Source organism: Coregonus clupeaformis, chromosome 27 (assembly GCF_020615455.1).
Source record: "Coregonus clupeaformis isolate EN_2021a chromosome 27, ASM2061545v1, whole genome shotgun sequence".
In the NCBI taxonomy this organism is placed as follows: Eukaryota; Metazoa; Chordata; class Actinopteri; order Salmoniformes; family Salmonidae; genus Coregonus; species Coregonus clupeaformis.
In genome coordinates, this window is record NC_059218.1 from 48243766 (window position 1) to 48259136 (window position 15371).

The 15371-nt window shown below is 43.0% G+C and overlaps 1 protein-coding gene across 2 annotated transcripts in view; it reads left to right on the forward strand.

Annotated features, from left to right (window-relative positions):
* Positions 1-15371, forward strand: part of LOC121542039 (cell adhesion molecule 2) — a 659771-nt gene that overhangs the window by 518052 nt on the left and 126348 nt on the right. For both annotated transcript variants that reach the window (XM_041851466.1, XM_041851467.1), the window contains one exon: positions 10405-10557. In XM_041851466.1, coding sequence (XP_041707400.1) covers positions 10405-10557 — 153 coding nt within the window. The remainder of the gene's footprint in view (positions 1-10404; positions 10558-15371) is intronic.

Genomic DNA, 15371 nt, shown 5'->3' on the forward strand with positions numbered 1-15371 from the left:
GCCGTACGCCAATCACTTCTACAGCATCGACACGCACACACACACACACACACACACACACACACACACACACACACACACACACACACACACACACACACACAGGCTTTATAATGACTATGCACTGCGAGGTGAAGGAGAGTGTGTGTACGTGTGCTAGTAGGGAGGATAACCCTTAGGTTCATCCTAAGTGTCTGTCATGAATACCTGTTAACTGAGACACGCCCCGTGATGACTCCTGTGCTGTCTCGGCTATAATGATGGACACTGATGGGATAAGAAGCTCAGTAACCTTGCTGTGATTAAATAAGGCTGGTCAGAGAGATGGGATGAATGCCGTATAAGTCTATGCATTCTACATGTACGTCTTTTGCATATATATTACCCATAAGGCTCCAGAGTGGCGCAGCGGTCTAAGGCACTGCATCTCAGTGCTAGAGGAGTCACTACAGACCCTGGTTCAATTCCAGGCTGTATCACAATCTGGCTGTGATTGGGAGTCCCACAGAGCGTACAGTGCATTCGGAAAAGTATTCAGACCCCTTTACTTTTTCCACATTTTGTTACGTTACAGACTTATTCTAAAAAAATAAATATATTTTTTTATCCTCATCAATCTACACACACTACCCCATAATGACAAAGCATAAACAGGTTTAGAAATATAAAACTGAATCATCACATTTACATAAGTATTCAGACCCTTTACTCAGTACTTTGTTGAAGCACCTTTGGCAGCAATTACAGCCTCACGTCTTCTTGGGTATGATGCTACAAGCTTGGCACACCTGTATTTGGGGAGTTTCTCCCATTCTTCTCTGCAGATCCTCTCAAGCTCTGTCAGGTTGGATGGGGAGCGTTGCTGTACAGCTATTTTCAGGTCTCTCCAGAGATGTTTGATCGGGTTCAAGTCCGGGCTCTGGCTGGGCCACTCAAGGACATTCAGAGACTTGTCCCGAAGCCACTGCTGTGTTGTCTTGGCTGCGTGCTTAGGGTTGTTGTCCTGTTGAAAAGGGAACCTTCGCCCCAGTATGAGGTCCTGAGCGCTCTGGAGCATGTTTTCTTCAAGGATTTCTCTGTACATTGCTCCGTTCATCTTTCCCTCGATCCTGACTAGTCTCCCAGTCGCTGCCGCTGAAAAACATCCCACAGCATGATGCTGCCACCACCAGGCTTCACCCTAGAGATGTTGCCAGGTTTCATCCAGACGTGACGCTTGGCATTAAGGCCAAAGAGTTCAATCTTGGTTTCATCAGACCAGATAATCTTGTTTTGCATTGTCTGTGAGTCTTTAGGTGCCTTTTGGCAAACTCCAAGCGGGCTGTCATGTGCCTTTTACTGAGGAGTGGCTTCCGTCTGGCCACTCTACCATAAAGGCCTGATTAGTGGAGTGCTGCAGAGATGGTTGTCCTTCTGGAAGGTTCTCCCATCTCCACAGAGAAAGTCTAGAGCTCTGTCAGAGTGACCATCGGGTTCTTGGTCACGTCCCTGACCAAGGCCCTTCTCCCCCGATTGCTGAGTTTGGCCGGACGACCAGCTCTAGGAAGAGTCTTGGTGGTTCCAAACTTCTTCCATTTAAGAATGATGGAGGCCATTGTGTTCTTGGGGACCGTCAATGCTGCAGACTTTTTTTGGTAACCTTCCCCAGATCTGTGCCTCGACACAATCCTGTCTCGGAGCTCTACGGACAATTCCTTCGACCTCTTGGCTTGGTTTTTGCTCTGACATGCACTGTCAACTGTGGGACCTTATATAGACAGGTGTGTGCCTTTCCAAATCATGTCCAATCAATTGGATTTACAACAGGTGGACTCCAATCAAATTATAGAAACATCTCAAGGATGATCAATGGAAATAGGATGCACCTGTGCTCAATTTCGAGTCTGAATACTTATGTAAATATGGTATTTCTGTTTTTTATTTTTAATAAATTAGCAACATTTTCTAAAAACCAGTTTTTTTCGCTTTGTCATTATGGGGTATTGTATGTAGATTGATCAGGAATGTTTATTTATTTAATCCATTTTAGAAGAAGGCTGTAACGTAAACAAAATGTGGAAGAAGTCAAGGGGTCTGAATACTTTCCGACACCGTACACTCAAGTCAACACTTTCATTCAAAGCGACTTACAAAAAATAAATATATAGATTTAGTCAGCTTGAGGATTCAAACCAGCAACCTTTTGGTTACTGACCCAATCTTCTTAATCACCAGGCTACCTGCCACCCCATTAGACAGTAGTTGTTTAGAAAGGACCTAAATTATTTTTACGTAACTCCTTTTTATTCTATTGATTTCTAAAATATTTCACAATTTTCTTTATGTCTCAAATGTAGGGCTGCAAAATTCAGAGAACTTTCAATAATTTCCTTTGTTTTACAGACCTGGATTTTCAACAAAAAACAATTGCAACTCAAATGTTAGACTTCCTTTCCAATCAAGATGTCTTAAAGGTCCAATGCAGACGTTTTTTTTAAATCTTAATATCAAATCATTTCCTGGGTAACAATTTAGTACCTTACTGTGATTGTTTTGAATTCAAATGGTCAACAGAAACAAAAAATAGCTTCTTAGCAACGAGCAATTCCTCAAGCAAGAATTTTGGGCGTGGTCTGAGTGGGGAGGGGAAAACTGAAAACTATCTTTCATTGGCAGATAGGTTTGGAACTCTCTTTGTTATTGGTCTATTAACTCATTTACTGCCTGGTGATGTCTTCAGGCAGGCCTAAACTCCGTCCCACCAAAAACAAGCTGAAATTTCAGGCGGCCTTTTCAAACAGCTCTTACTGCCATGTTGCGTTGCTACCGTGTTGTTGTCGTGTTGTGTTGCTACCGTGTTGTTGTCATGTTGTGTCGCTACCGTGTTGTTGTCATGTTGTGTTGCTACCGTGTTGTTGCCATGTTGTGTTGCTACCGTGTTGTTGTCATGTTGTGTCGCTACCGTGTTGTTGTCATGTTGTGTCGCTACCGTGTTGTTGTCATGTTGTGTCGCTACCGTGTTGTTGTCATGTTGTGTTGCTACCGTGTTGTTGTCATGTTGTGTCGCTACCGTGTTGTTGTCATGTTGTGTCGCTACCGTGTTGTTGTCATGTTGTGTCGCTACCGTGATGTTGTCATGTTGTGTTGCTACCGTGTTGTTGTCATGTTGTGTCGCTACCGTGTTGTTGTCATGTTGTGTCGCTACCGTGTTGTTGTCATGTTGTGTCGCTACCGTGTTGTTGTCATGTTGTGTTGCTACCGTGTTGTTGTCATGTTGTGTCGCTACCGTGTTGTTGTCATGTTGTGTCGCTACCGTGTTGTTGTCATGTTGTGTTGCTACCGTGTTGTTGTCATGTTGTGTCGCTACCGTGTTGTTGTCATGTTGTGTCGCTACCGTGTTGTTGTCATGTTGTGTCGCTACCGTGTTGTTGTCATGTTGTGTTGCTGCCGTGTTGTTGTCATGTTGTGTTGCTGCCATGCTGTGCTGTTGTCTTAGGTCTCTCTTTATGTAGTGTTGTGGCGTCTCTCTTTATGTAGTGTTGTGGTGTCTCTCTTTATGTAGTGTTGTGGTGTCTCTCTTTATGTAGTGTTGTGGCGTCTCTCTTTATGTAGTGTTGTGGCGTCTCTCTTTATGTAGTGTTGTGGTGTCTCTCTTTATGTAGTGTTGTGGTGTCTCTCTTTATGTAGTGTTGTGGCGTCTCTCTTTATGTAGTGTTGTGGTGTCTCTCTTTATGTAGTGTTGTGGCGTCTCTCTCTATGTAGTGTTGTGGTGTCTCTCTTTATGTAGTGTTGTGGTGTCTCTCTTTATGTAGTGTTTTGGTGTCTCTCTTTATGTAGTGTTGTGGTGTCTCTCTTTATGTAGTGTTGTGGTGTCTCTCTTTATGTAGTGTTGTGGTGTCTCTCTTTATGTAGTGTTTTGGTGTCTCTCTTTATGTAGTGTTGTGGTGTCTCTCTTTATGTAGTGTTGTGGTGTCTCTCTTTATGTAGTGTTGTGGTGTCTCTCTTTATGTAGTGTTGTGGCGTCTCTCTTTATGTAGTGTTGTGGTGTCTCTCTTTATGTAGTGTTGTGGTGTCTCTCTTTATGTAGTGTTGTGGCGTCTCTCTCTATGTAGTGTTGTGGTGTCTCTCTTTATGTAGTGTTGTGGTGTCTCTCTTTATGTAGTGTTGTGGTGTCTCTCTTTATGTAGTGTTGTGGTGTCTCTCTTTATGTAGTGTAGTGGTGTCTCTCTTGTCGTGATGTGTGTTTTGTCTTACATTTTTTTTTTTTTATCCCAGCCCTCGTCCCCGTAAAAGGCCTTTTGCCTCTTGGTAGGTCGTCATTATAAATAAGAATTTGTTCTTAACTGACGTGCCTAGTTAAATAAAGGTTAAATACAATAAATAAATAAAAAATAAAGTAATAGGGCATTATCGTATTTTTCACAATTTCACAGTATTATTCCAACCTCTTAGTGTGGAAATATATACAAAACACAGGAAAATCACATTTCTGACTGCACTGGGCCTTTAAAGATATTCAAGTGCTTGCTGAGACGCTTTTTGAGTTCTAGTACGTTCCAGGGTTGGGGTCAATTCAAAACAAATCAATTCAAATCAAATCAAATCAAATTGTATTGGTCACATACACATATTTAGCAGATGCTCCAACAGTGCAGTAGTATCTAACAATTCACAACAATACACACACATCTAAAAGTAAAATAATGGAATAAAAAAATTGATAAATATTAGGATGAGCAATGTCGGAATGGCAGGCAGTGTGCCCCTGGTGATGCATTTACATTTACATTTTAGTCATTTAGCAGACGCTCTTATCCAGAGCGACTTACAGGAGCAATTAGGGTTAAGTGCCTTGTTCAAGGGCACATTTACGTAATTTAGCAGACGCTGTTATCCAGAGCGACTACAAATTGGTGCATTCACCCTATAGCCAGTGGGATAACCACTTTACAATTATACTTTTGGGGGGTTGGGGGGTAGAATGATTACTTTATCCTATCCCAGGTGTTCCTTAAAGAGGTGGGGTTTCAAATGTCTCCGGAAGGTGGTGAGTGACTCCGCCGTCCTGGCGTCGTGAGGGAGCTTGTTCCACCATTGGGGTGCCAGAGCAGCGAACAGTTTTGACTGGGCTGAGCGGGAACCATGCTTCCGCAGAGGAAGGGAGCCAGCAGGCCAGAGGTGGATGAACGCAATGCCCTCGTTTGGGTGTAGGGACTGATCAGAGCCCGAAGGTACGGAGGTGCCGTTCCCCTCACTGCTCCATAGGCAAGCACCATGGTCTTGTAACGGATGCGAGCCTCAACTGGAAGCCAGTGGAGTGTGCGGAGGAGGGGGGTGACGTGAGAGAACTTGGGAAGGTTGAACACCAGACGGGCTGCGGCATTCTGGATGAGTTGTAGGGGTTTAATGGCACAGGCAGGGAAACCAGCCAACAGCGAGTTGCAGTAATCCAGACGGGAGATGACAAGTGCCTGGATTAGGACCTGTGCCGCTTCCTGTGTAAGGCAGGGTCGTACTCTCCGAATGTTGTAGAGCATGAACCTGCAGGATCGGGTCACCGCCTTGATGTTAGCGGAGAACGACAGGGTGTTGTCCAGGGTCACGCCAAGGCTCTTCGCACTCTGGGAGGAGGACACAACGGAGTTGTCAACCGTGATGGCGAGATCATGGAACGGGCAGTCCTTCCCCGGGAGGAAGAGCAGCTCCGTCTTGCCAGGGTTCAGCTTGAGGTGGTGATCCGTCATCCATACTGATATGTCAGCCAGACATGCAGAGATGCGATTCGCCACCTGGTTATCAGAAGGGGGAAAGGAGAAGATTAGTTGTGTATCGTCAGCGTAGCAATGATAGGAGAGGCCATGTGAGGATATGACAGAGCCAAGTGACTTGGTGTATAGGGAGAAAAGGAGAGGGCCTAGAACTGAGCCCTGAGTTGGGGAGACCGCACCACCCTCTGGAGAGGCCTGCGGTAGAGTTGCCATACCAGGCGGTGATATAGCCCAACAGGATTATTTCAATTATGCATCTGTAAAAGTTTGTGAGGGTCTTAGGGGCCAAGTAAAATTTCTTCAGCCTCCTGAAGTTGAAGAGGCGCTGTTGCGCCTTCTTCACCACACTGTCTGTGTGGGTGGACCATTTCAGATTGTCAGTGATGTGTACTCCGAGGAACTTAAATATTTTCACCTTCTCCACTGTGGTCCCGTCGATGTGTCTCCTGAAGTCCACAATCAGTTCCTTCATTTTGTTGACGTTGAGTGAGAGGTTATTTTCCTGGCACCACACTCCCAAAGCCCTCACCTCCTCCCTGTAGGCGGTCTTGTCATTGTTGGTAATCAAGCCTACTACTGTTGTGTCGTCTGCAAACTTGATGATTGAGTTGGAGGCGTGCTTGGCCACGCAGTCATGGGTGAACAGGGAGTACAGGAGGGGGCTGAGCACACACCCTTGTGGGGCCCCAGTGTTGAGGATCAGCGTAGTGGAGGTGTTGTTTCCTACCTTCACCACCTGGGGGCGGCCCGTCAGGAAGTCCAGGACCTAGTTGCACAGGGCGGGGTTCAGACCCAGGGCCCCGAGCTTGATGATGAGCTTGGAGGGTACTACGGTGTTGAATGCTGAGCTATAGTCAATGAACAGCATTCCAATTCAAATCCATCTCCCTATAGATTTAATAAATTCAATAAATAAATGTAGCAGGTTTGAGGTCAATTCCACACATTCCATTCCCTCTCCCTATAAATTCCATAAATTCAATTCAGAATTCCAGAGCAGTTCTCCAATTCAGATGAAATTCAACTAATCTTGAATTCCAATTTTAAGTCAATTCAAAAGTACAATTCCTAATTCAATATTCTGCCATACCAATGCACTTACTTCAATTAATCTCAAATTCCTTTTCTAAGTAAATTCTAAACTACAATTCCTAATTCAACATTATCCCTCTATAGAGCAATTCCCTGAATTTAAATTAATTCACTTCTTTCAACTCAAGCCAAACTGAACCCAACTACCTCAACTCATGGCAGATTCCAAAGACCAATTTAACCTCTCAACGAACTGAGGGAATATTCCTTGTATACCTCAAAATGAAAAAACTTGTTATACACACATTTTATTTTTTTACTGCTGATTTTTTTTAGAGCGGTTGTAACCAAGGTTTCCAGAACCCATATAGTGCTCTCTTACTAAGTCTAACTAAGGGGAAAGCAGTGGTGAAATACAGAATTGAAGTACTCTACATGACCAAAAGTATGTGGAAACCTGCTCGTCGAACATCTCATTCCAAAATCATGGGCATTAATATGGAGTTGGTCCCCCCTTTGCTGCTATAACAGCCTCCACTCCTCTGGGAAGGCTTTCCACTATATGTTGGAACATTGCTGTGGGGACTTGCTTCCATTCAGCCACAAGAGCATTAGTGAGGTCGGGCACTGATGTTGGGCGATTAGGCCTGGCTCGCAGTCGGCGTTCCAATTCATCCCAAAGGTGTTCGATGGGGTTGAGGTCAGGGCCCTGTGCAGGCCAGTCAAGTTCTTCCACACCGATCTCGACAAACCCTTTTTGTATAGACCTCGCTTTGTGCACGGGGGCACTGTCATGCTGAAACAGGAAAGAGCCTTCCCCAAACTGTTGCCACAAAGTTGGAAGCACAGAATTGTCTAGAATGTCATTGTATGCTGTAGCGTTAAGATTTCCCTTCACTGGAACTAAGGGGCCTAGCCTGAACCATGAAAAACAGCCCCAGATCATTCCTCCTCCACCAAACTTTACAGTTGGCACTATGCTTTCGGTCAGGTAGCGTTCTCCTGGCATCCGTCAAACCCAGATTTGTCTGACGGACTGCCAGATGGTGAAGCGTGATTAATCACTCCAAAGAACGCATTTTGACTGCTCCAGAGTCCAATGGCGGCGAGCTTGGTGATCTTAGGTTTGTGTGCGGCTGCTCGGCCATGGAAACCCATTTCATGAAGCTCCCGACGAACAGTTCTTGTGCACATATTCCTTCCACAGGCAATTTGAAACTCGGTAGTGAGTTTTGCCACCCCGAGGACAGGTGATTTTCACGATCTACGCGCTTCAGCACTCGGCGGTCCAGTTCTCTGTGAGCTTGTGTGGCCTACCACTTCCACGGCTGAGCCGTTGTTGCTCCTAGACGTTTCCACTTCACAATAACAGCACTTACAGTTGACCAGGGGGCAGCTCTGACATGTTGGAAAGGTGGCATCCTATGACCGTGCCACGTTGAAAGTCACTGAGCTCTTCAGAACGGGCCATTCTTCTGCCAATGTTTGTCTATGGAGATTGCATGGCTGTTATACTCCTGTCAGCAACGGGTGTGGCTGAAATAGCAGAATCCACTAATTTAAAAGGGGTGTCCACATACTGTATTTGCTGACACGCTGCAGTCACATTTTGGCACCAGTAGACTAGCTACCTAGCTATGTAAACCACGCCCCTCTGCGAAACACGCCATCTGCAAAGTTGGTTACAAGCCAGTACTTATTTAAATTAGGTATTAGAATAAGATGTCACCATTGGTGTATTTAAAAATAAAATAAAAAATAAAACGTAATTATCCCGCCATCCCTCCTCCTGAATCCAAGTATTTGACATGGGGGAGAGGATCAGTAACTTTATGATCAAACTTTATCAATGTAGAAGCAACAGTTATTTTTCATACTTTGGTAGTCCTACTTTGTTCTAGGCTCATGCAAATGATTTTGACTGTTTGGGACCTTTAATAACTTGACCTTTAATAACTTGACCTTTAATAACTTTACCTTTAATAACTTTACCTTTAATAACTTGAGTGTGATTTTATTCTGTGTAGAGTAAAACAACGTGCCCACTCAAAAACATTTGCCTACATTTGCATATTTCCCAGTGTACCTTTAGTGTGAAAGTTGGAATTACCACCCATGACTGTGTGTATTAGCGACAGAGACTTAGTCATTGCATCATCGCATTCCCTTGCATGCCTAACCTCTATGAATTGCTACAAATACAACAAGGTTTATCTTCGATTTCCTGTTTACTTCCTAGCACACCTTGGTCATTCTGTTAAATGATGATGACCTTCAGGGTGGGTTCTAATTCTCACTGAAAACTATGCAAAATGATGACTTTGCAATATTTTTGAATAGTTCTTCACCCACCGTTTGCATTCAGACTGATCGCTAGGTAAGAAGCATAACGTTGACAAGACAACCTAAACCATATGAACTGGCTCCACAATCTCAATAATAAATCTGCTATAAATCCAACCACTAACAGATTAAAGTAGATTTTAAAAGATGTACAGTATGTTATTTATCTTTGTGCTACATAACATAAATAACAATCAATGTACAACCAAAAACACAGACATAGAAACAAAAGATTTCACAAATTGACCTGCAAAACAGCATGCTGGGAAATATGTTAATCATCCCTGACACCACTTAAAATATATTTATCCAAGGCAAAAAAATAAGCAATCCACGCTTACATAAAAAGCGTATGCATGCATGACTTCAAGTCGCTTTGGATAAAAGCATCTGCTAAATTAATTTATGTTGTGGAATTATAAAGCAACACAGGATAATTGAGTAAACAGTACTCCATATAAAAGGCATCCTTAAGGAATAGTTCACTAGTACAAAAATACATAGTTCATAGACAAGGTATGGAAACCAATATGTAATTTTGATGTACTATCACTTTAATTGGACCAAAAAAGCTAACCGGAAATTATATTGCAACAAATTAGAAAACATTTAAAAACATTATGTATGTACAGTAATGAATATAATTATAATTATTTATCGTTTTAAAACAAAGTTTGCATTCAATTTCGGTGCTAAATGCATTAACTCCAGTAACTGGAAGTTGCGCAATTATAATACAATTCCAGTTCTAAAATTCTAAATTCCAATTCCATTTCAATGATGTTTTTATTTTCCAATTCCAATTCAAGTCCAATTCAGACAGACTAAATTCCAATTCAATTTCAATTACATTTTCTAAAAGATTGCTGCAATTCCAATCAATTTTAAGTAAATTCTCCACTTCTTGCTTGAATTCCAGAATTTAATTTTGGAATTTGAAATTAAATTTGAATTGACCCCAACCCTGGTATGTTCACATCTGGAAGTCTCTCTTGCTCTCCCCTCTCTATCTCTCTCCTCATGTACTGCCCAGGGATAATATGTGACATATTGTGTGTGATGAAATAAGATGTTATTGTTATTATTAGTGATAATATTCATTATAAAATTATCTCTATTTTTTTTTCTCTCTCTCTCTCTCTCTCTCTCTCTCTCTCTCTCTCTCTCTCTCTCTCTCTCTCTCTCTCTCTCTCTCTCTCTCTCTCTCTCTCTCTCTCTCTCTCTCTCTCTCTCTCTCTCTCTCTCTCTCTCTCTCTCTGTCTCTCCCTTTGTTCTTCTCTAGCTTTGAGAGATAACCGTATCGAGCTGGTGCGAGCGTCGTGGTCGGAGCTGACCATCAGTATCAGTGAGGTGACACTGGCTGACGAGGGGATGTACACCTGTTCTCTATTCACTATGCCTGTCAAGACCGCCAAGGCCTACCTTACTGTACTGGGTAAGTATACACGCACAAATGCGTGCACGCAGGAGCACACTCAGGAGCACACTCAGGAGCACACGCAGGAGCACACGCAGGAGCACACGCAGGAGCACACGCACAAACGCATGCACGCAGGAGCACACGCAGGAGCACACGCAGGAGCACACGCATAAACGCATGCACGCAGGAGCACACGCAGGAGCACACGCAGGAGCACACGCACAAACGCATGTACGCAGGAGCACACGCAGGAGCACACGCACATCATTTACAAGAGCACACACACACACACATTGGCTGGAGCCAGGGGCAGACTGGGAACAAACACACACACTGGCTGGAGCCAGGGGTGGAATGGAACCAGAAATCGGCTTTGGCATTTCTAACACACCGTACCATTTATTTCCTTGAGGCCCCCATTATTAGCCAGAGAATGATCATTTTATGCAAAAAGTCAAAGTTAGACAAAAACTGTGGGCTAAAAATGGACCAGCCCATCTCGCATTTGCCTGAAATGCTAGATGGCCAGTCCGCCCCTGGCTGGAGCACACACACACACACACACACACACACACACACACACACACACACACACACACACACCCACACACACCCACACACCCACACATACCCACACACACACACACACACACACATGCACAAGCACACACACGCACAATCACACAAACACACACTGGATGACAGTACCTCTGATCCATACCCCACTACCACAGATATTATGTAATTTCCTGATTCTTTATAGACTGATACTGCATTCATTATAGACTGATGCTGCAATCATTATAGACTGATACTGCATTCATTATAGACTGATGCTGCAATCATTATAGACAGATGCTGCATTCATTATAGACAGATGCTGCATTCATTATAGACAGATGCTGCATTCATTATAGACAGATGCTGCATTCATTATAGACAGATGCTGCATTCATTATAGACAGATGCTTCATTCATTATAGACAGATGCTGCATTCATTATAGACAGATGCTGCATTCATTATAGACAGATGCTGCATTCATTATAGACAGATGCTGCATTCATTATAGACTGATACTGCATTCTTTATAGACAGATGCTGCATTCATTATAGACAGATGCTGCATTCATTATAGACAGATGCTGCATTCATTATAGACAGATGCTGCATTCTTTATAGACTGATACTGCATTCATTATAGAGTGATATTGCATTCATTATAGACAGATGCTGCATTCATTATAGACAGATGCTGCATTCATTATAGACAGATGCTGCATTCATTATAGACTGATACTGCATTCATTATAGACTGATGCTGCAATCATTATAGACAGATGCTGCATTCATTATAGACAGATGCTGCATTCATTATAGACAGATGCTGCATTCATTATAGACTGATGCTGCGTTAGTTATAGACTGATGCTGCGTTAGTTATAGACTGATGCTGCGTTAGTTATAGACTGATGCTGCGTTAGTTATAGACTGATGCTGTGTTAGTTATAGACTGATGCTGCGTTAGTTATAGACTGATGCTGCGTTAGTTATAGACTGATGATGCGTTAGTTATAGACTGATGCTGCGTTAGTTATAGACTGATGCTGCGTTAGTTATAGACTGATGCTGCGTTAGTTATAGACTGATGCTGCGTTAGTTATAGACTGATGCTGCGTTAGTTATAGACTGATGCTGCGTTAGTTATAGACTGATGCTGCGTTAGTTATAGACTGATGCTGCGTTAGTTATAGACTGATGCTGCGTTAGTTATAGACTGATGCTGCGTTAGTTATAGACTGATGCTGCGTTAGTTATGAGACTGATGCTGCGTTAGTTATAGACTGATGCTGCGTTAGTTATAGACTGATGCTGCGTTAGTTATAGACTGATGCTGCGTTAGTTATAGACTGATGCTGCGTTAGTTATAGACTGATTATGCGTTAGTTATAGACTGATGCTGCGTTAGTTATAGACTGATGCTGCGTTAGTTATAGACTGATGCTGCGTTAGTTATAGACTGATGCTGCGTTAGTTATAGACTGATGCTGCGTTAGTTATAGACTGATGCTGCGTTAGTTATAGACTGATGCTGCGTTAGTTATAGACTGATGCTGCGTTAGTTATAGATCCAATTAGTTTGTGCTAATGTTAATGGAGGCTGAAGCTTGTTTAGGCCATTAGCATACTGTGTGTGTCAACAACCATGTTAAAATCATGACAGCCTGCTCAATGACGACACACACACACACACACACTCAAAGAGGATACGGACATAATTAGGTTACAGTACTGAACCATATTTAATGGACCAAACAGAGAGAGACAAAGAGAGATTTAATGAATGCATAAACAGTTTGAATACATCCAGGGATGGGTTCTATGAGGAACCACACACACACACACACACACACACACACACACACACACACACACACACACACACACACACACACACACACACACACACACACACACACACACACACACACATATTCAACAAGATGTAAACAATAATGCACAAACAGTCTGGATGCAATCGAGGGACGGGTTAGTGTTGGTGTGTACTTCCTGTTGTTGTTGTCTCAGGACCTCCTTGGAAACTGTTGAGGTGGTGTTTTCCAGCTTGGATCTTACATTTAATGGATGATGAAGTTGTGTCTTCAAAACGTCTTCAACAATGGGTAGCAATACAGTGGAGGAAAGTGGAGGAAAGTGGAGGAAAGTGAAGTAAAGTGGAGGAAAGTGAAGTAAAGTGGAGGAAAGTGAAGTAAAGTGAAGTAAAGTGAAGGAAAATTGAGGAAAGTGGAGGAAAGTGAGGAAAGTGAAGTAAAGTGGAGGAAAGTGAAGGAAAGTGAAAGAAAGTGAAGTAAAGTGGAGGAAAGTGAAGGAAAGTGAAGGAAAGTGAAGGAAAGTAGAGGAAAGTGAAATAGTGTGGAGGAAAATGAAGGAAAGTGAAGGAAAGTGAAGTAAAGTGGAGGAAAGTGAAGTAAAGTGGAGGAAAGTGAAGGAAAGTGAAGTAAAGTGAAGTAAAGTGAAGGAAAATTGAGGAAAGTGGAGGAAAGTGAAGTAAAGTGGAGGAAAGTGAAGGAACGTGAAGGAAAGTGAAGGAAAGTGAAGGAAAGTAGAGGAAAGTGAAGTAAAATGGAGGAAAGTGAAGGAAAGTGAAGTAAAGTGAAGGAAAGTAGAGGAAAGTGAAGGAAAGTGGAGGAAAGTGGAGGAAAGTGAAGGAAAGTGAGGAAAGTGAAGGAAAGTGAAGTAAAGTGGAGGAAAGTGAAGTAAAGTGGAGGAAAGTGAAGGAAAGTGAGGAAAGTGAAGGAAAGTAGAGGAAAGTGAAGTAAAGTGAGGAAAGTGAAGGAAAGCAGAGGAAAGTGAAGTAAAGTGAAGTAAAGTGAAGTAAAGTGAAGTAAAGTGGAGGAAAGTGAAGGAAAGTGAACTAAAGTGGAGGAAAGTGAAGGAAAGTGAAGTAAAGTGGAGGAAAGTGAAGGAAAGTAGAGGTAAGTGAAGTAAAGTGGAGGAAAGTGAAGGAAAGTGAAGTAAAGTGGAGGAAAGTGAAGGAAAGTGGAGGAAAGTGAAGGAAAGTGAAGGAAAGTGAAGGAAAATTGAGGAAAGTGGAGGAAAGTGAAGTAAAGTGGAGGAAAGTGAAGGAAAGTGGAGGAAAGTGAAGGAAAGTGAAGTAAAGTGGAGGAAAGTTGAAGTAAAGTGGAGGAAAGTGAAGGAAAGTGAAGGAAAATTGAGGAAAGTGGAGGAAAGTGAAGTAAAGTGGAGGAAAGTGAAGGAAAGTGGAGGAAAGTGAAGGAAAGTGAAGTAAAGTGGAGGAATGTTGAAGTAAAGTGAAGGAAATTGAAGTAAAGTGAAGTAAAGTGAAGTAAAGTGAAGGAAAGTGAAGTAAAGTGAAGGAAAGTGAAGTAAAGTGAAGGAAAGTAGAGGAAAGTGAAGTAAAGTGAAGTAAAGTGAAGTAAAGCTCCTGAGTGGCGCAGTGGTCTAAGGCGCTGCATCGCAGTGCAAACTGTGCCACTAGAGATCCTGGTTCGAATCCAGGCTCTGCCGCGACCGGGAGACCCATGGGGCGGCGCACAATTGGCCCAGCGTCGTCCAGGGTAGGGGAGGGAATGGCCGGCAGGGATGTAGCTCAGTTGATAGAGCATGGCGTTTGCAACGCCAGGGTTGTGGGTTCGATTCCCACGGGGGGGCAAGTATAAAAATATATATATATGTATTCACTAACTGTAAGTCGCTCTGGATAAGAGCGTCTGCTAAATGACTAAAGTGTAAATGTAAAGTGAAGCATGCATTAACTCATTAGGTTTTGTTTCAAACTTCATTTGAATTAATGTGATTCAGTATCATTCAGAACATCAATCAGAACCTGATGGGGCCTCACTTGTGAACTTTTGCTTTGACCATTGGTCTAAACCAGGGCTGCCCAACCGTCTTCCTGGAGATCTACCGTCCATGTGGGTTTTCAGTCCAACCCTAATTTAACACACCTGATTCTACATATTAGCTGCTCAACAAGACCTTAACTAGCTGAATCAGATACGCTAAATAGCACAATTAATGTAAACCCACAATTCAAAAGAAAAAATGGTCACCCCCGTTGGGGGGGATTCGAATTTCGCCGCATGTGGTGATAGATGTCAGGAACTAGGCTTCTGACACTGTGTCCAGACTCATTGCTGCACGTGATGTGGTTAATTTGATTATCAGAACATGCTGGTGGACTCCTGTGAAGGACGCTTCAGTGAGAAAGTGTTGGATCACGCCCCAACTACGTCAACGATTTCAATTCAGATATGATTATCTGCTCAGCTGGTCGGCCCCAGCGCC